This window comes from Ciconia boyciana, chromosome 1, assembly GCF_034638445.1.
Source record: "Ciconia boyciana chromosome 1, ASM3463844v1, whole genome shotgun sequence".
NCBI classification, from domain to species: Eukaryota; Metazoa; Chordata; class Aves; order Ciconiiformes; family Ciconiidae; genus Ciconia; species Ciconia boyciana.
In genome coordinates, this window is record NC_132934.1 from 95,494,670 (window position 1) to 95,516,457 (window position 21,788).

Sequence of the window (21,788 nt, forward strand, 5' to 3'; positions counted from 1 at the left end):
ACTGTATATGAAATGATAAGAAGTACTGGTAGATTTGTACACAGAGCTGGTTTGAGGTTTGGGGTTTTTTTGGGGATATTTAGGGTTCTTTGTCTCTGCCTTGGATTGGGAAGGTATCAAGGAAAGTAAGTTCATTAAGTCCTTCTTGGTGTGTTGTAAGATGCATCATCAAACAGTGTAGATGAAGAGGTTTGAAGGGGAGGAGTGTTTGTTTTTGAGACTTCAAGAGTAAAAAAAAAAAAAAGTCAAAACATCTTCAAAATGGGCAAAGAGCTTAACTGAGAGCAAAGCACTCATTATGTGAATGCTTTTGTGAATGTGAATGCACTCACCATGAATTTTCAGACCATAACCTTGCAATTGATAATGAACTACATTTGACACTTTTGTTAGCAAACGAGTTTAACAGTGTAACCAACCCTGAAAAAAACCCCAAACTTTCTGATCCTACCTGCACAAATCATCATGGCTAAGATACCTTCTGTCCTCATATCAAACTCATAGCCTTTACATTAATTTTATAGAAAAAATATTTTGGAAATTATTTTTTATTGTAGTGAAAATAAGATACCATTATGTTCATATGTATACACACACACAGAAAAGATTCACTGTATATACACTGAAATACCTCATACTCAGTGTAACCAAGAGTCTCCTCAGCTTATACACAGCAAATAACTAGAATGCCTTTAAAACATGCCTGACCCCAGCCACCAGCCACTGCTGCACTTAGCGGGAGCAGCACTGAAGCTATTGCCCAGGGCTGGCAGCCCAGCTGCACAGAAACAAGTCACAAGTTGATGCATACCCTGAGCCCAGTACTTTTCCACATTGTACAGGTACCATGATCACAGGCCCTGGTGTTACAGGATGGCTCAGCCATGCTGCTGCAGGGGCAGGAGGGAGTGGGCTGTGCCTCTCAAACTCTGACCAGCTGCTCTGAGAGCCTTTGGGTTACCCAGCAGAATGGGGCCTGTCTCAACATCTGGTCACAACAATGTTCAGCAGCACCATATTACTTCCTGCTGTCTTGCATTATTTGGGCTTACAGTGGTTTATGTAAGCATTTATTTGACAGATGTGTGGCTCTTGATACCCATTCCCTGCCACTCAAGGCAAGAAGACACTACATAAGTGATCCAGTGAGGTTCTCCAGAACACATAGAAGAATTGCATTGAAATCTTCACTTGTTTAGCTAAGCTGCCTATGGACAAGTAAGTAATTCTCACTATAACTTAACTGTAAAAAGTATCAGGTGGCTGTTGGCACATGTGGGCCAAGAACTACAGACTTTGTAGAAATAACAAATAGCTTGGCCTTGTTTGCTAGCAGAAGCTAATGTGAGACTATTAGTGCCCTAACCCTGACAGCTGTGTTAATGCCTTAGAGACACTGGGTGACTGAACAGAGCCCCAACACACCTTAACATGTAGTCAGAACTCTCTTCGTAACGTGAAGATAAAACTCCATTTCTGTACCTCGGAGGTCCCCATCTCAATTCAGCTATTTTAAAATGTTTCAGGCTGACGACTTCTGTTTAAGGAATTCTACACTGACTTCCACTAAGCCAAGAATAATCTCATTTTTTCCCTTCCCCATAGGAAAGGGCTGCCATCTACCAAATATGCATGCACTTAAGTACCACACCCTGATTTTGAAACAGAGCTCATGGCAGGCTATTGCCCAGTTCAGTAAAGAAAATTCAAATATTAGTTGGCTGAATTCGACATTGAGTAAACACTAAATATATTTTTAAAAAGGGTGGGCACAAATGCCACTGTAGTATTTCATCATTAAACTATTCATCTTTCTATTTCAACAATTAAATCCATTATGAAACTAAGCTGGTAGGGAAATGCACAACAAATAAATAACATGTATTAAACTTATAAAATATCAAACAACTTGTCTACATACAAAAAAGTCAATGTTAGTCACTTAAGCTTCACAGAACATTGGTATGATAGAAGCCCTTTTGTGCCCCAGCTTGTGTGTCTGCCAGGAACAGCTGGAGAGCCAACCACCTTGGCTTTAAAAACACTGTACTGTAGAAATACTGCCCTGCCTTGCTGAGGCGCCTCGTGGGGTCAGTGACAGGCAGTGGTGATGATTGTTGTTGGAGAGAGCCTTTAGGAGGCCTGCAGGCTCAGTACTATGTTCTGTTTTGCTAAAGCCAGGTGACAAAATGTACATCAGGCATCTATACAAAAGAACAATTTTTCTGGTGAGGTTATGTTTGTGTTTATAATGGGAATGCTTTAAAATAATGCTAACATAATTCTAGCACAACAGTTCTCCCCTACAAATCATTCGCCTGCAAACCAAATATTTCTTCCCACTAGTACTTTATACCTGTGAAATCGCTACAGTAGCCTCCAGTGGGGGGATAAGTGCCAGACAGGGATTTTAAATGTACATTTTATTTTGGTTGTGCATGTATCTTCTCTTACCTGAAGAGGTTTTTTTGCCTTGGTATACAAACTTTCACTGTTCATTTCAGAGTTAAAGAAAAATGAACTTTCATAACCTCTGTCACTTCTGATCACCTCTTAAAAATGTCACTTTACACAGAAAAGCCAGAAGTAATTGAGATAAACAGACATCTGTACATTTTAGCCATTCATTTAGAAAACATCTGTATCCATGCAATGTTAAGACTATAAGTAACTTTGCAGTTACATCTGAGCCCATTGCTATGGCAACAAGGTAGTCTTTATCTCCCACATGCATTCTACTGATTTCTTTTTTTCTTAAAGCAGCTTCCTGAAACGAAAAACAGAGAAGCAATGATTAAGTTAGTCTCTTTAAAACACTGGATTCAAGGCTTATATGAGGCAGTCCTTACTACTTTCCAGCTGTGGAAAATTTAGACCCTGATCCTTTTCAAGATGAAAAAATGAAAAACTGACATGGAAAAATGTGAACTGCTGTTATTTTCAATTAAAAAAAAAAGTATAGTTGATGATCTTGGAACACAAGATTTTTGCTACTGTAGCTATTTTTAATAGGATCCCAAGGATCTTTCAGACTAACCCAGCTAGCTGTAATTTGCTGCTTGCTACAGTAAGAGCACAGTTCTTAAGAGTGTGTATGCTAATTATTAATTCCTCTATGGCCTTTTTCATGGTTAGCTTTCATCAAAGCACACGGCTCAGCTTGGTTAATTGTTTGGAATTGTAAGCCTTCTATTATGGTAGGTGCCCACCATACCAGACAGGATTGTACTAGTGATCTCTTGGATTTTGGTTAGTTGCCAAGTCTTGAGAACTCAAGATAAACTAACATGCTTTTAAAATTTCTATTTTAAATAGAACACTAGGCAATAGTAACTACACTAGAAGAGTTAAGAAGGTTCTATCTGTGCTTTCAAGGACTGAAACTGATGTCAGTGCTTCTCTGACACCCATTAACTTTGGGATTCCTCTTCACTGCTTTTAACATACCTTCTGGGGATATCTACTTTTGACACTGATTATTTTAAGTACTTTAAAAGGGTTGAGCCTCTTCAGAAATAATGTTGAAATCTTAACCTCTAGTGTTCCAGCATTTCTAGATCCTTCATATGAAAAATACATTAATGTAGTAAAGGCCACATGAGAAAACATCGAAGGAGTTATCCCGACAAGACATTTCACTCACATTTGATGCTGCCTAACAAACTCTGCAAACTGACGGTCTTTAGCGTAGAGCTCTATAATTCGAATTCTGTCCTGAATTTCCTAGAATACAAGAAATACAATTGTAAGTACATAACAGAAATCAGAATACTACTGAAGTAACTGATTTCTGGTTTTTGGAAAATAAAACTCCTGTGCTTTGCTATTTCAAGGAGTAGAGCTTGAAATTGGGCACTCCAATACCAAAATTCTTCTTTACGCCTTTTTTTTTTTTTTTTTTTAAGCAAAGCACTTCATTGGAATCCCATACTACTTTACTTTTAAATCAAAACCAGGGTTTGGACAGAGTGTGGCATTTCAACAGCCTTTATCAAAACCATTTATCTCATAGATACTTTGCCTACAAGCCCAGCTACAGGCTGGATTCACACCTCTCACAGTTGCTTAAGAATCTGTGGTTAGTTCCTAGATGTAAATCCCTTCTCTTTAGCCTTCTAGAGTAAACCCTGGATACTGTGTATACAGGAAGAAAGGAGAAGGATGTGATCTAACTTGCAGGTTATAGTAAGACCTAAAGTTAAAAAAAACCCAAAAAACTGTAAAAAGGCCTGGATGTGCCAGGTTTTCACTGTATAACTACTCTTACATAAGGTAGTTGGTGTTATAAGCTAAAGGCTGTGTCAAGCAATACAGCAAACCTCCCCAACTCCCATGAAGTTACTTCAGCAGTCAGCTCCTTTATCATGTGAAGTTCATTACAGGTCAGAACACACCCATATCTTTCTCTATACCTAATAGCAAGCAGGGAAAGAAATTCTTTCTCTCTTCTCATAAATAGTTGCAGCAGCCATAATTGCGACTTGTTTATATAGAGCATAGATACTGGGGAAAGATTGAGCCCACCTCTCAGGTTACAAGTGTGGAATAAGCTTATTGTTTACATGATCTTTTCCATGCCACTATGAAAACAAGGCCATTTACCTCCTTAGTAAGCTCACTGTTTTCATAAATGTGCCTGATTTCTTCACTGCTGTAGTCTGTGGATGTCTCTGCACTGGTAGAACTGTAGGACGTTAGCTGAGGGTATCTCCGGTAATAATGGCTGTAGCCAGTCGTATCACTTTCATACATGGGATTGTATTTAACTGCATTCTCAATGGACGAGAGGCTGTCACCCTGCCTGGGGGAGCAATAAACACACAGTGAGCTTCTCTGCAGCATGGAAGGGCAGCAGATAGATTAGGGAAGCCTGGCATTTGGAGGCACCTATATATCCTGTTGCTTGTCAACTGTGTGATATGAGATTTACGACAAAATTATCCTTATTGTAGCAGATATGTTTTAAAACATTAGATGGTATCGCTTACCCCTGTGAGTCCTCGGTGTCACTCTTTGTGTACTGGTCTCGAAGGGTCCTGGCCAAGAAGAAGATGACAGCAGACGCCACAAGAAGGAATCCTGCCACAGAAGCAATTGCAATACCCACAACCAGTGGCTCAGACACATATTCTTCACAGTGCTCCCCCCTGTACCACCAGTTCTCTCCCACACGACACCTGCAACAAAGAAACACGGGGAAATTAAACACCAGCAAAAGCTTTGGTTAATGTAAATGTATTTAACTTCCTGTTATGACATGCCCTCAGTTAAGTCACCTCAAATACCTTTGCATGTTCAAGCACCAACTTTATTTTATTATTATTATTATGAACAGCCTTTTTGGTATAGAATCATAGAATGGTTTGACTTAGAAGGTCATCTAGTCCAACCCCCCCCCTTCAACTAGATCAGGTTGCTCAGAGCCCCATCCAACCTGACCTTGAATGTTTCCAGGGATGGGGCCTCCACTGCCTCTCTGGGCAACCTGTTCCAGTGTTTCACAACCCAAATTGTAAAAAATTTGTTCCTTACATCTAGTCTAAATCTGTCCTCCCTTAGTTTAAAACCATTACCCCTTGTCCTATCGCAACAGGCCATGCTAAAAAGTTTATCCCCATCTTTCTTATAAGCCCCCTTTAAGTACTGAAAGGCTGCAATAAGGTCTCCCCAGAGCCTTCTCTTCTCCAGGCTGAACGACCCAAATTATCGAATTGAATGAAGATCGGTAAAATAGTAAAAGGATAATGCATTTATGATGGAAAAAGCCTGTAGTTTTTGCAATTTAGAGTATCCTGTAATGTGTTAAAACTGGGAGGTGTTTAGACTAAGTAAGAAGTTATGCCTTGATTGAGCCTTGCACATGACATATCAAACACTAAAGGTAGAAAGCAGTTGTCTCATTCATACTGTAATGTAAATGTAAATGAAGGTGTGTTAAACGAGCAGAATGTTGATAGTGTAGTGAACTCCACAATGGTTAGTTAAATAAATACATAAAATAAATGACTAGAAAGAACCGTGTGTCCAAGAGTATCTTTGGAACAGTTGCCCAAACCAGCATTCATTATTTCTGCCTTGCTGTGGTTTTGAACATGAGAACTTTAATGTTAATACTGACTTTAAATATACCAGTAAAAATAACATGTTTGCATTATGTGTGTTTGGGACTTCTTGCTATAAAAACTCAAGGAATTTTAAGGTATTATGACGACTCACAGCAGTGAACCTTATTAATAAGAAACATCAGTAAATTAAGTCTTCTAACATAAATATCTGAAATAGTTTCTGACAGTAGTAAGCAATACTTTAAATTTTCAAAAAGTTCTTAATAAATGCTGGCCGGAGCATGCTTGAGGTCAGATACTTACCTGTTTCTGATTAACACTGTTATACAAATATAATGAAATTTGTAGTACATCTGTGATAGCATCCATTTTTGTAACTTTAAAAACATTTTTATTTCTCCCATTAACTGCTAGGATTCTAAGACTGACTTTAGAGATGTTCTAGGTAAGCTTTTTTTAAAAAAATCACCTGAATAAATAATAGCTATTAGTAGTAATATTCTTTTTTGCAGTAAGTCTCCTATCTTTTGTTGATAGGTACATTTTGTTTTTAAAAACAGACTGTTACATTGCTTGAAAAGGAAAAATGAAGTGCAATGTTAGAGGGAGCATTGATTTGTCTATATCTTGTCCTAAGCCTTTTCAATTACCTGTAAAATACAGAGATCCTGTTCAAATGCATCTGTATCTTTTTAAAAGCAAAAATTTGAACCAGGGGGCCTGTGCCTTGATCTCTTTGTGAACCACACATGATTTTTTCCTAAATGGCCAATGATCTACTTTTATGACTTTTTCTTAACCAAGAGTGCTATTTTTAATATATGCTGTATGAATATGCCTTTCCGATACGAATTTTTGTGATGGTATTCTCTCTCATCTGTTTTATGACATTATCTAACACTTTGCTACTCAAGAAAACCTCTGGAGATAAATTCTGTCCCCAAAGGTCAATGAACGTGATTTGAACAACTGAGTAGGTTCCTTTACTACCATTTTTCCTAGTTAGTTTTATTTCCTGATGTTTCTATTCTATTAGAGAAATTTGTTACCGTCTCATTTCCGATATTTACATAGGAAAACCAACGTTAATATTGGGACCTCCACTCGGCAGCATAACGTGAATGATAATCATTATCGTCTCACTTGTTACACATTATCTTACAGAATTTTGCACAAATCTTGTCGAATGCTACAATAGAGGAGACAATAAGGCGTTTTCAAACAGGAAGCACATACTTAAAACAGCAGGATGACCTACCTACAGATGGCCCCTTGCCCAGGGCTTATGTCACACTTCCCGTCATTCAGGCAAAAGTTTGGTTGCAGATCACAAATGCTATTGCATGGCAGCCCGTCGATGCTTAGGTAGCCAGGATTGCAGACGCACTCAGCTTCCCCACTCCAGCGATTTACTAAGCATTCGGAGAACTCATTGCAGGCCTGGAACTTGCAGGGATCTGCTTGCTCACCTGAGAATACACAAAGCAGAAAATATTAATGATAGAGGAGAACCTTAACTGAGGCAAAGTGCTGGCTGTCTGCTGGCATTTTCTCTAATGCCCTCTTAGTTAAAATAATCCACAAAAAACTGGCATGAGTCTTCCCTGAGTAACAAAAGGTTCTGCTAAGGTGAACAAGTGTTAGGAAGTGGTGTTCATCTCTGTCTGCACAGTGCATGTCAATGGTACGGCTAAGACCACCCAACAAGCCAATCGAAAAAGCAAGTATAAAATGTTCTTTTCCTTACTGGAATGTGCAGTACCTTAGATGTTCCCTGTCTGCTGGAACCATATTTTGCAAATGAGGAAAACATAGCTGATCTCCAATATTTCTTGTTACAGAAAATCTAAGCAGTGTACAGGGAAGGGCAAGGAGCCTTCGGGTGCTCAGCACCTACTGTGAGGTGATTTGCCTTTGTCTTCAAGGAACACAAGCTTGTAGCATTTGAGATACGTCACTTGTATCAAGCTTAAGAGGGCTGGCTTATAGTTAAATGATCAATATCAGAAGATTTGTCATGCTAATTAGACCATCTTTATAAGAGAGCTACCTCAGAAGAACAGCTACCATTTGCCAACAGATCAGCACTGTTACTTTTCTCTAACCTTGAAACAGGAAATATTTCCGAGTTGCTTAGATGGTAAACTACTGTCTCACTTAGACAGGGACAAAACTTTCTCTCTGTATCAGAGAAGGGAACTAAGAGGGCCTGTAACTTTTTAGTGCAACCAAGACCTTACCACAAGAGTGAGGCAGCAGCTGTTACCTGTGCAGATACCTACCTGGCGGCTAAACTGGCTACCACCTGTAGGGATGATCACATGGAATAAGTTCAAACCACACATGAAACTAAGCACGATAGATGGGCACCACTGTTCTCGCTGACCAGCCTTCCCCCTCACTCCCCAGTGAAAGTGCAGTGGCATTATATGGAGTACTACATTAGCCAGTTTTGTCCCCATATTTCTATATGGAGCCCATATAGTTTGCTCAGTCTGGGTCCCACTTTGATTTTCATCTCTTTATTCCCTTAATAGATTTTTGTTCCTTTGTTTGTTTGAACTCTGTGAAAGACTGTCTTTCTAAAGCCCAGCCTGTGAAAAGTAGCGGGCAGTCTCTGAGCCGCTGGGATCTTTAGTAAGTTCTCAAAGCAGAAGTTGCTCTAAATCCCTTTCTCTAAACTGCATTTCCCTGCCATCCTTACCCGATTCTACATCCAGGGAGTATTTATCAATGGCCAGGTTCATGGTGTGATATGCAGTGTTGCAGAAGTCTTCCAGGATCATGTACACAGCGTTGGTGACGTTCCGAGGCACAGGTTTGGCAAATTTCATTCGACTGTTCACCACGATGCTGCCATTTCTGAAGTTCAGGATTTCCAAATTCTGGAAGCCCGTCAGATTTGATTGAAGGTAGGGCACCAGCTGCAACACAGGGGACATGACAGAAAAGCTGAATCTTTGAATCTCTACTCAAGCCAGTTGCGCTGTTACCACATCAAACAGCGGGAGTCTGAATTATTTTATCCAAATCCCACAGGAAGGGTGTTAAAACTTTAGCCAGTTGAGGCCCGTGCTGGCAGCCTGCCAGGACCCTGAGTATTTCAGACAGTTCTTAAGTGTATACCAATTTGCAGACAGTTTCCAAAAATCTGCAATTCAGAAACACAGTTCTCAGGACAGACATGGCACTCTCCCTTGATCTAAGCACAAGGCATGCTTGTCATTTCACAGGGTATTTCCTTCAAGCATGTCCCTCCTCTCGCTCTCTCCTTTGCTCCCTTCATCTCCCACAATAAAACGTTCATTTTAGTCAGGAGAGGGGAATTTCCCCGTTAAAATTTAGACAATTGTTGCTGTATAACTCCTGTGAGGCTTTGCTAGCCATCCGTCAGTTTAGGAACAGCTTAGTTCCCTCAACTACCTCTTACTTAGGATGGGTTGAAAGTGTTGCAGAAAAGTTACCTCCCCACAGCCCCAGTTTATTTACTTCTCTCTCCCTATAGACTAAATGCAGAGCACTCTGGAACCAAGTAAGGGGAGTGTCATAGTGACTTCAGCTACACCACTACATTTATTGACACCAGCAGAGCATCTGGCCCATAGTGCTAAAAAGTTATGCTTTAGAGAGACTGAATAAAAGACAAACAACACACCCCACCCCCATTTCCAGACAGAATTTTCCCATGGAGGGACACCATATTTGTAAACACCAGTCTTGAGTTGCTCTCTGCAAAAGAGAGCTGACAAACTATTCTTTACCAACAATTTTTGTCTCTCTGGTAATGAACATTCAGCATAGAAGGGATTCTTACTAGTTCCAAGAATCGCTGCTCCAACGCTTTGTATTCAGGGGAGTTTTTGTTAAACAGGTCCTCTGAAAACATCATGTTGGTAACCCGAAGACTGAAAAACACGACTAGAGCTCGTGACGGGACAGGAGTACTACTTCGATTTTCGTGTGTGGCCCAAGCCACACTGGCCATCTCTGTGGACTGGACACGAGTTGTTAGCTCCACGTGACTTTCAGTCATGCTCCTTCCCTCCTCAGTCAGCTCAGGAGAAAAGCGGACAGTGCTCACTCGATCCCGGTCTACTGAAATACCCAGGACTCTCGTCGTTTCATCTCCCAGCTTTGTTGAGGTAGATGACACAGACGATGACACCGTAGATCCCACAGGAGGGAGATGGGACGGAAGTTCAACAGTGCTGCTTGTTACACTCACTGTTACATAGGAGTTTGTAACGGTGCTGAAGCTCATGGAAACATGCGTGTCATGGTCTGTACCACCCTGTCCAGTGATCTGATCTATTACAGAAGGAGCTACAGTTGAAACTTGAGTGGCACTCGGCATTGCTGATTGCACTGTCTGATCTAATGAGTTTTCTAGTGCTCTGTCAGTAGGCCAAATGTCAGCTGGTTTCTCCACTGCTGATCCAGTAGTGTCGTGTCCTGCCAATGATAAATCTAGCGCTTGCTGCTCTTCTGTGGAAGCATCAGGGTTTACCGTGGAAGAATCTGCGGTCAGAATAGTTTCTGAAGAGCTTGTGTCCAAGTGGCTTATTGTAGCAGCTTCAGTTACCTCTGACTGCCCCACTGTCAATAGTTCTTCTGCTGTTGTCCTGTCTTCATTTTGATGTTCATCTGCTTCAGAAATTATGTTCTGACCTACACTGGACTCTTCAGGTTTCTCCATACTGACGGTCCCTGTAGATTTAAGGAGGCTATCTTCCACAGACAGACCTGTATTGTGCGGTGAGACAGGGGCCTCTCCATTTGGCATGTCTACAAAGGAATGGTCCACTGAAGGCTCCAAACCCAAGGATGGTTTAACAAAAGAAGAATCATACATGCCTGATGTTTCTGTCTGTGTAGATGGTTCCACAGATGATGGCTCTTCTGTCTGTAACAGAGGTACCTGCCAAGTTGTAGTCTCTGGAAAGACAAATATTTCAGACTCATCGAGGAAATCTTCTTTTATATTGGCCATACCTTCATTGTCATCTTTGGAAGGATCATCATCTAATTTATTCCCAGAGTTAAGAATATAGTCCAAGATCATGCCTTCAGGAATATCCTCAGTTCTGATTAACAAAGACGCATTGTCATCTTCAAGCCAGCTATCAGGACCAGGGTAGAAAACTGGTTCCAGTGTTGCTTCTTCCCAAGGCCAACTACTTGGTTCCATTTCTTTTCCCGAGCCATCAAAAGCTGAACCAGACCCATCATCATATATAACTCTATCTCCAAGATACATATCAGTTTCATCTTCCATTGGCTGTACTTCTAAGGGAAAATTAATTTCTTCCACAGACTCATGCAACACAGAGTCTGCATTGTTACTGCCTGCAGGACTACCCTGAGTTACTTCCTCCTTCTCAGTAGATACTGTTTCTTTAATATCAGTCTCTATGACTGATGAAGAGGCCACTGTTGGTGCAGAAAGCAGAGGAACTGCATAATCATCTGTAAATGGAGGTTCTTCAGGCACGAGGTGAGGAGGAGGACTTGAAGGCAAAAGAAGGTCTTCAGATAGTCCAGTATCTTCAAACACTAAAAATAAAAATAAATTTCCAATTAGAATCATTGAATCATTTAGGCTGGAAAGACCCTTAAGATAATCAAGTCCAACTGTAAACCTAACACTGCCAAGTCCACTGCTAAACCATGGCCCTAAGTGCCACCTTTACACATCTTTTAAATACCTCCAGGGATGGCGACTCAACCTCTTCCCTGGGCAGCCTGTGCCAATGCTTGACAACCCTTTCAGTAAAGAACTTTTTCCTAATATCCAATCTAAACCTCCCCTGGTGCAACTTGAGGCCATTTCCTCTTGTCCTATTGCTTGTTACTTGGGACACCAACACTCCCCTCTCTACAACCTCCTTTCAGGTAATTGGAGAGAGCGATAAGGTCTCCCGAGGCTCCTTTTCTCCAGGCTAAACAACCCCAGTTCCCTCAGCCGCTCCTCATAAGACTCGTGCTCTAGACCCTTCACCAGCTTCATTGCCCTTCTCTGGACACGCTCCAGCACCTCAATGTCTTTCTTGGAGTGAGAGGCCCCAAAACTGAATGCAGTATTCGAGGTGCAGCCTCACCAGTGCCGAGTACAGGGGGACAATCACTTCCCTAGTCCTACTGGCCACGCTATTTCTGATACAAGCCAGGATGCTATTGGCTGCCTTGGCCACCTGGGCACACTGCTGGCTCATATTCAGCTGTCTGTCGACCAACACCCCTAGGTCCTTTTCTGCCGGGCAGCTTTCCAGCCACTCTTCCCCAAGCCTGTAGCGTTGCATGGGGTTGTTGTGACCCAAGTGCAGGACCTGACACTTAACCTTATTGAACAATTGGCCTCAGCCCATCGATGCAGCCTGTCCAGATCCCTCTGTAGACCCTTCCTACCCTCGAGCAGATCAACACTCCTGCCCAACTTAATGTCATCTGCAAACTTACTGAGGGTGCACTCGATCCCCTCGTCCAGATCATTGATACAGATATTAAACAGAACTGGCCCCAACACAGAGCCCTGGGGAACACCACCTGTGACCAGCCGCCAGCTGGGTTTAACTCCATTCACCACCACTCTTTGGGCCCAGCCAGCCAGCCAGTTTGTTACCCAGCGATGAGTACACCCATCCAAGCCATGAGCAGACAGTTTCTCCAGGAGAATGCTGTGGGAGTTATTGTTTATGATAAAAAGTGTCAAATTCCACTCATTTTATTGTCTGTAGATCTGTGTTCAGCATGTTTCCTGTGATATATCCTGGATTTTGTATGCCGAAGTCAGAAGGACCCCTGTTGACCTCTCCCACTTTTCTTTCAGATATTCTATGGGCCAAGTCAAGACTGCAGAGTAAGCAATAAAGCAGTAACTGTGTGGCACGTCCTTAGGCTAGTCAGTCTACTTCAGAGATCAGTTATCTCTGTATGGCATCACCTAAACATGCCCTATACAAAAATACTTCTGTGCAATTAAACAAGTATCATGTGCATACCATTTCCTGAAGGGATAAACAGGCATTATTAGCTGTTACAAACATTTTATCTTAGCATATTGTTCTTGGATACATGCACACAGGAAAGGTAAAAACTATCAGAGAAAGATATCCAATTTTTTAGACCTTTCTGAAAAGTCATTTTGGTGAACTATACCTTTGGTGAGTATCAGGAAGCACTGGCTTCCTGATACAAATTTAAGCTTCAGTCAATGGTATTAACTTACCATCTAAAGAATTGGAGGCTGAAAGCCATTCCAGAGAGTCCACAGAATCACGCCCTAACACTGGTGCAGTGACCAAATGAGGAGTCCGATTCCCATCCTCTAAATTCAGCCCATCAGGCAAAGAAGTGACGTCAGCCTCTGAGGAGAGCGGAGCTTCAGGTGCCAAACTGGCCTCAGAGTCCAGATTTTCTGGTCTTGGCCAGATTTCATTGTCATTGGACTGTTCACTATCTGAAGTGGAATCTGGTTTGGTGAAATCAAAGGGCAAGGAATTGCTGACAGTCGATTCATCTGCTGAAGGCCGTTCAGCTAAAAAGGTGCTGTCCTGGAACATAAACCCACTATTAATATTTCCACTATTACAGGGGAAGCATTGGCTGTCCGCGTTGGGCTGAACACATAAAGGGTGTTAGCAGCAGCCAACCACAAAATCCGGTACTACCGCCTCTGTGAGAAAGTAATGCACAGCAGCAGGAGCAGCCAAACTGGGAGGACTGGCAAATATATACCCTTTGCCAATAAAGTGCAATGTACATGTAAAATGCACATCCTTGTGACATACATTTCATGTCCATTCATGTCCACTAAAAAGGGACAGAAGCCATTCAGATTGTTTGGAGTGCAGCTTCAGTTATGGTATTAAGAGATTCACCATCTATACCCACCCCATCTCCTTTCCTTTTCTTGACTGAAAAAATGGATTTGTCCATTTCTAATTAAATCGAAGATAAATGCACAAAATACTGCCTGCCTTCCTAAGGCATGAAGAGGTCTTAGCAGCTATTATTCATCAGCTACATAATCAATACAGTAATTATAATATTACAGCTACTATGATACATAAAACAGTTTAGAAACTGAACTTGAATGTCTGCATGCCCTGTGGTCATTTATTGCTGTCTTTTAGTATGTGGGAAACAAAGACCATCATGTAAAGAAGAGTGTTTAGAACCTGGAATAACTTTAGTCTCAAAGCTGAGATGCCTGTGCAAGGGAAAAAAAAAAATTATGAACAACAGAGTATGCACAATGAATTTGCAAATTGTTTGAAATGTGCAAAGAGAATTTTTTAAATCTCCAATTTGCACACTGTTTACTTACTAGTCCATACCCCAATCATTATTTGGTTTACAGTTAGAATACTTAGCACATTCCGTCTTTGAATATTAATCTACTACCATGGTGTCTCATGAGGGAATTATACTGGGAAAAATCAATGAAGAGATTAAGTTATTTGGTCAAGGCTACAAAAGCAAGCTGACTGCCTAAAACTTGGGAATTAGTACTTCACATGGATACCTGCCCACATGTCAATGCTGTGCAATAGTCTGATGTGGACAAAAAACCCTTGGGGTATGAAAAACTGCCAATTTCAAGAAGCAGCAATTTTCTAAGAACTAACCAACTGCTGATGGTGACTAGTAAAGTTAAGTGGGCAGTGGACACAGGTTTCTGTAATATGTATTACAGTTCAAAACAAACTCCTGATTCACCATTTCTGTAGCTCACCATTCCTGTCCAATCTCTTTCTTTTACTTGACCGGCATGAGTAACAGGAAGAGTCCAAATACTTTTCAATTTGAAATTTTACTCCTGGTTGAAATGTGGGTGAATTAAATTTTCAACTTCATTCAAAGTGCATTTGAATGCTTTGGAAAGAAGACAGTTAAGGTATTTTTATTTAATTATTTGTCTGCCTGTATTCATCACATTTTTATAGCCACTTGTTATACCACCCCAGTCTCCTCACATTTTTTAATTTATATGGTAACAATCAATTGAAAAGCAGGTATACCATATAAACATGTGCTCCAGCAATTATCTTTTTTTGCAAAATTGACCACTATAAATAAAGCTGTAAAAAAAGTTACTGTGCAAGATTAGAAACAAGTTACACATATAAATTCCGTAAAGAATAAGGACTACCAGCAATAGCTTCTCAATACATTTGGTTTTTTTATGTGAGCATTTAGTTGCCAGGGATTGCACTTCATCATTTATTTGAATGTGGACAGATGTTCCTATGACAACTAACATTATTCAAAGATTCTTGTTACAGCGCAATATATTATATTAACAAGTTTAATATCATATTGGCAAGTTCTGGTTTTCGCTAATGTCTTTTGAAAGGCTTACAAATATGACAGATGACTGCAAACACAGAACCCTCTCCCTGATTTTCCATTTTCTGCTGCCAGAAAGGCATTGTGTTCAGCAAGCCAGAGCATTCTACCTGCTACAACTCAAGAGAAATAACAAGAAAATACAGATTTCAAAACCTAGACTAGATTTTTTTCTTCACTTTTTAAGAGAGCTGTAAAACTCAAAGAAAAGAATTAATGATTAGTTGGTACCATCTGCTAGCAATTAGATGGTGAAGTCATGATAGTCCCACATTATGTCATGAGTATGTATGATAATACAAATCCAACTTACTCTCAAATCAGCTAAGAAAAATAATAGAAAAACTCTTTTTCATAGGTAACAATTCTACTTAACAGTATCTACTTGAACCATAAGGGTTTGACATCTGTGGAAATCACTGACTAATCATTTCAGCCTTGTTTACTGTTTAAGCATGTTTATGATTTTCTTAAATTTATCTGAAGTTACTTCCCAAATTATCTGTGTATTGCAGATTGTACACAGCTGGTTTTGGATATGCTCAATATCTTCTGTAAAATCAGAGTTTTTGACCAAAGACATAGATGACATTATTATTCATAGTCCGTGATTAGAAAAGTGTAACTTCCAGAATTTTTTCTTGTACATACTATTCCCTAAAACTGGTTTAAAATTTATTATTGCAAAGCTACCTCAACTCTAAAAATCTTCTTGTCTGCATATCTGTCAGAGTATCCACAAATAGAAGGTAAAGATGGCAGAATTAGTTTTACTTTCATTTAGTCTTATTAAAATAAACTTCTGTAATATTTTGATCTAGTTGGATAGCTCTAATAAAGAGAAAGGCCTCTCCTGAAAGTGAACTTAAATTCATGTTTATTCACACCATGAAAGCCATTTATGGCAAATCCATATGAATTTGCATTTTAGACATCCACAATTAGTTTTTAAAACTCAGGCAAAACTAGCACGAAATTAAGGATATTATACCTGTGACCATTATAACAAGAATATTTGGGTTCTGTGAAGTGACTACAAATTTTGCTTCCATAAGGATTTTAGAAGCTGGCCTGAAATTAAATGTGTCTGTTCACAACATTATCTCAAAATGAACTTAGTGAAAGCCTACCATCAAACATAGGTGGATCTGGATTTTGTGGCATGAACTGAGCTCATTTCTTCTTGGAAGGCACATCTGTTACACAACAGAGTGCAGAGCAGAAACCTACTGGATAAATCCTTAAGCCCAGACAACGCTCCACCATTCAGAAATTCCAGCTGTCGGCAGAACTAAGTAGCTCCATCTCAGCGTCGCTGGCACCTAACTTGGTATCTCTGCTTAAAGCCCCATTGCTTTGTACAGGACGTGGTCAGGGATACTACGTCTCCTGTCCAGTGGGGAACTTCAGTCTATGACCTGGGTTGTTCCACAGGTGATCAGAGGAGATAATTACAATTTCAAAAGGAAAAAAAAGAAACCACTGCCTATTATTTTTCTGTGTTTCCTTTGCTGGAATTAAGGGGATGGACATAATTTTAAAACTGAACTGAGAACTTTCAGTGAAAGCAATACAGTAACAAAAGGAGCATATGAAACTTACCATTTTATCTCTGCTAGCAGCCAGCTTTAGTGCTTACATCTATTTCTTGCTTTCCAAAGAAAGGTAGTATTGTGGGAAGAATCATGTCTTTAGAGCAATTTACAGTCTAAACATTATGAAAAAACGGACAAAGGAAGCCTAAGAAGCAAGACCTGGCTTGGACAGCCAGGAACACAGGACTGCCACGTAATATAAGATGATCACAGATGATCACAACAGATTATATCTGTTGTGCAACAGATATAAAATTATCAGATGAGAGATTTCACCAGAGGTTTTACTCTGGTATACCGTGTGCCATCATGACTACTTATTCTGCATGAACAACCCGATAGAGAAGCTCTGGGCATTGGCTGTAATTCCGCCTTACTGAGTTAAGTTGTTCAAATGTGTCCAAAGGCCAGTGCTCAGAACCATACTCACATCGAACTCTGGGCGCTCCAGCACAACTGGATGCTCACTAATCCAGGATGGGTCTTCTGGTGTCGGGTGTAGTATTTCTTTCACTGTGGAAATATAAATACTTGGGATCTAAAGGCTGCAGTAACAGTGTGAGGAAGTTGTTTTGGAAGACTGACCAAAAAACCCTCCCTCATCTCAGATTTGCGAGTAAAATCTTTTTTAAAAGTTTACTAGAGAGATTGTGTTTCTGGAAATGCCCCCAGATCACTGACAGGAAGTACAGAAGAAAGATGAGAACAGAGGGGTAGACAGCACTCCTCCGCCACCTCTGGCAGGATCGTTGAATATTCAACAATAAACCAGCTATTTCCTTTGTGCTGCTCAAGGCCAACGCCGAGCTACTAAGCTGAAGGTCATCTTGGTGCAACATGCATCATGTGAACCACACTTCCCCTTCCATTCCTGTAAACTGTTGGAAGTATTACTGAAATTGCATACCACAAACCTCGGTGTCAAAGAAAAAAAGAGGCTAATCTAATGGATTAAGGACTGGGATACTACTGCTAATGACTTGACCTGGTTAAGATCAGAGCAAAACAAGCCACAACGCAGTTGTGTGTGTTGTTTCCTTTTAATTATTCAGAGGGCAGCCGAATAATTCACTCATCTCTGAGATTTATTTTATAAAACTTCAGATGTGTGGCCCACCGATGCATCGTAATTAATACCCACCATTAGTAAGCTGGAGAGAGTTAGGGTCTAAAGACAAGGAAGTGTTTTCAAGCAAGGCATTTTTCTGGAGGATTTCAGCAATATAATCTCGGAAATCACTGATGGTGTACACAGCTGTTGGATTATCCTCTATGCCCATAAAGGAGTTGTCCTCCACCTTGTTGGAATGAAGGTTAATCAGGTCCCAGGTGGCATTGCTGATGGCTTTTCCATCAAATGTAACAGCATAGTGAACTTCTACCCCACTTCAGTTGTACAAAAAGAGAACGAGAACACAGATAAGAGATGCAAGGTTTTCCAACATATAGCAAACACCATGATATTTCCCCCCCCCAAGAACCTGTGTCAATACCCTTAATATAAAAATACATTGCTTTAAAGGATTCTAGATAAAAACAATTTAATTCTTTTCACACTTTTGTCTGCCTGCCTGTGCTTTCCACCACTGCAAACATCTGAAGGGAAAGGCTACCAGACTCTGACATCTGGTCTGGTCCAGGCCCTGTATTTCTACGTGTGAGTGGTAGACAGACCACAAGCAGACCAAAACGTTGGCTTTCTGCCAGCATTAGTAACGGGCCCACCAGCATGCAGTAGTGTGAGTGATGATTTTAATGATGGGAATGGCTCTGAGGTACAAAAACAGCCTGGAAAAAACAGGCTGTATACAGTAGCAATATACAGTAGCAAAAGGGAACCCTGATCACTGTCACTGTCTGGTGTTGATCTGCTTGAAATAATGTCTTCAATAGCAGTAAAATGGTATTTAATACAGCTTATAATTGAGAACATTTTTCTAGACTTGTTTGATCATTTATTCTTTTAAGAAGTTTTCTATCTGTGTACAGCTTAGCTTTTTTCATATTAACTCTCCTCCATTTTCATAATTTTCTTTTCCTGAATACATCTGGACGTCCCTTCCCACATGACAGCGTAGGCAGCAATCAGATTTACCATACACTGGGCATAAGCACAAGGGAGCTTTAGAAAATATAACATATAATATAACATATGCCTGTACACAGGGCACAGCAAGAAAATGAAGTAATCTATGAAGTGTTAGAAAAATGTGCTCCAAAGACAGGTTTTCCTCATTCCACAGAGCCGGACTGCATTGCTAAAGTAATGGCCCTGTTCAGAGAAGTCTCTAAAGCCCCAGCACCAAATACAACAGAGACGTAATCGGCAAACACACTGACTAAAACCAGGAGCCTGCTGGAGTTTTGCTGCTGGCTCTATCATTGAAATGAGCCCACCATAGGCTCACCATGGGCACTGATTGTCAGCAGAGGAAATAAAAAAGGACAGCAGTAGTGAAAAGGCACAGCAAAGATGGAATACAGTATGCTCCTCAAAAGTAACATTTAAATTTAATACAACTGTGCTGTCAGTTGCAGTTAATAATCCCTAACTAACAACTACGACACCATCATCTGTCTGGAAAGGGCTAAAACATCTGGTGCTTGGAACATAACCTTTGTGAATAGTTGCATGCATCTTAGCCTGCAGAAGTGCACAGTAGTGGAGGATGGCTTTAAGTCACTACTGTTTGTGAAAAGATTTGTATTTTCTAACCTTTCTTCTAAAATTAAAATGTTCATTCTCTGTAAAACCGTGGAAACTGTTTATGCCTTTGCTGAGAAATACACAAAAGAAAATAATACATCTAGTAAGTTAAAGGCTGCAGTTCTTCTGTCTTGTGAAATTCTGAAAATACCAATGGAGGAAAGTTTTGGATGCTTAACCTGCATATGTCTAACAAAAAACAAGTCCAGACTGATCCCATCTTCTGCTAAAGGACGTTTGTAAAACTACTGCTAAGATGTGCAGCACCTCTGGCCTTGAAGTAGCTAAGCCAAGTGCCTTTGCTGGAGAAGTATGGTTTTCTTACCTACTTTAATTTCTATAATAATCATCATCATCCCGTATCTATTCAAGACTGTGCTGCAAAGTATAAAGACCTTGAATCATCTTTAAGGAATTTTGTTTTCTTCACAAAAGAGACTCCTATACACAAGTTAGCCCAGTAGCTGACTTGTGTTTAGGAAGATTTTCCCGAAGTAGTTTTTTTATGATTAGGACTTAAATAAGCAAATTAGGTTTATCCATAATCAAAACAGAGCAGTTACTCACAGTTTCTGGTAGAACCCCCCCACATAATATTTACGCTGGATAACTATCTCACTCTGGAGCCAAAACTACAAATCCCCAAAACAGTGTCCTCCAGCTAAATGTGTTTTTCCATCTGTATTATGACAATATATTTAAAAAAGTTGTCTTTACCTGTCCTCCTCAGGAGAGCTGGATATAGAAACAAAACAAAACACAATAGCAAAACCTGTTAAATCCATGTTATGATTTCCTTTAAGTCTTCTCTCTTTAACAAATTTGCTTTGGTATTCTACAGGGCACACAAATTTGAAAATGCATACAGCAAAATGGTTATAAGTTGCATAGTTATTCCGCTACATAAAAAACTGTTCTGCTTTTACTGAACTGAGGTATTTCCTATTGATCACAAGGGATCAGCAGAGCAGAGGCATCTCATCTTATTGCAAATAATGCAGTTAAATTGCTGGCAGTACCAAGAAAATCAAGGCTTACTAATTCTACCTAGAGGTTTATTTTACAAACACTTTTTTTTGTCATGCACAGCAGAGCACAGAGCTCTGGTGCTTTGCCAGAAATATCAACCTTTTACTTGTCTTCTCAAACGAATCAAGAGCTTGCAAATGTATTAGACTGCAGATACCGAGATGGAAGGTTTTGCTACCTCCCAGGCTGGAAACTGAGCACAGTCTAGGCTTCCAACCATAAAATCTTTCTCAGTATAGCTGCTTTGTTACGTGCAGGTATTCTAGCTAGAATATCCCAGCCAATAAATTCTAAGAAACACAGCTTACAAAGTCTCAAAGAAAACACAATTTAGATTAACTCATGAACAGTCTCACTAGATTCTGAAAGTTATATCCAGTCCATTCAAGAAAAATCATAATTTGTGATCTATGTACCCCAAAACTCAGACATCAGATGCTTGATGCATAAAACGCAGGATCCCCTTTTTTCCCCAAATTAACTTAAAATGTCATTCCAAAGCACAAATTGATTTGAGGAAACTAGTCTTCAAAAAAAAAAAAATTACAAGAATAGAGTTAAAACATTGCATACCATTTATCAAACTATTCACCCACCTTTGCTTTGATCAAAGGGAGAAAGACCTTTAAATATCTCAAACACCAACCTTTAGAGTCATCCCAAAGTAACATTAAGAAGTTGAAAAAAATTTTAAATACACCACATTTTTCCAAAAATGTTTCTGTGTTCTTCCTTGGTTAATACTAGGATATGTCAACAGTACTGAAGAAGTATCAGATACTAATTCTAAATTAGAAAACCTCTCTTTTAATTTTAGGATGGAATCTTGAATAAGAATGCCTTGTCTTAAAATCAAGGCAAGGATATCATGTGAGATTCTCTGGTGGATGCCAGGAGCAAAAAAAAGAGATGATTACTTTTACATACAGTTCTGTATTTCTATTTCAACCTCTGTATTAGAGGTACCAACATGAAAGCACTTGTCCTTTGGTTAACACATCCTAGGAACTCCCACACACATGCCCAGCATACTCCCAGGTGTCG

At 40.0% G+C, this 21,788-nt stretch overlaps 1 protein-coding gene across 4 annotated transcripts in view; it reads right to left on the reverse strand.

The window, feature by feature from the left end:
• Positions 1-531: 531 nt before the first annotated feature.
• The window catches only part of IMPG2 (interphotoreceptor matrix proteoglycan 2), a 66,822-nt gene continuing 45,565 nt past the window's right edge, over positions 532-21,788 (reverse strand). For 3 of the 4 annotated variants that reach the window (XM_072883944.1, XM_072883926.1, XM_072883916.1), the window contains 11 exons: positions 20,433-20,450; positions 18,150-18,394; positions 17,439-17,521; positions 13,291-13,615; positions 9,880-11,618; positions 8,770-8,989; positions 7,324-7,534; positions 4,989-5,177; positions 4,603-4,801; positions 3,644-3,723; positions 533-2,767 (listed from right to left, as the gene is read on the reverse strand). In XM_072883944.1, the coding sequence (XP_072740045.1) occupies positions 2,755-2,767; positions 3,644-3,723; positions 4,603-4,801; positions 4,989-5,177; positions 7,324-7,534; positions 8,770-8,989; positions 9,880-11,618; positions 13,291-13,615; positions 17,439-17,521; positions 18,150-18,394; positions 20,433-20,450 (3,322 nt within the window). In that variant the 3' untranslated portion in view covers positions 533-2,754. Of the gene's footprint in view, positions 2,768-3,643; positions 3,724-4,602; positions 4,802-4,988; positions 5,178-7,323; positions 7,535-8,769; positions 8,990-9,879; positions 11,619-13,290; positions 13,616-17,438; positions 17,522-18,149; positions 18,395-20,432; positions 20,451-21,788 lie in introns of all 4 variants that reach the window. The other variant, XM_072883935.1, reaches the window with a different exon arrangement.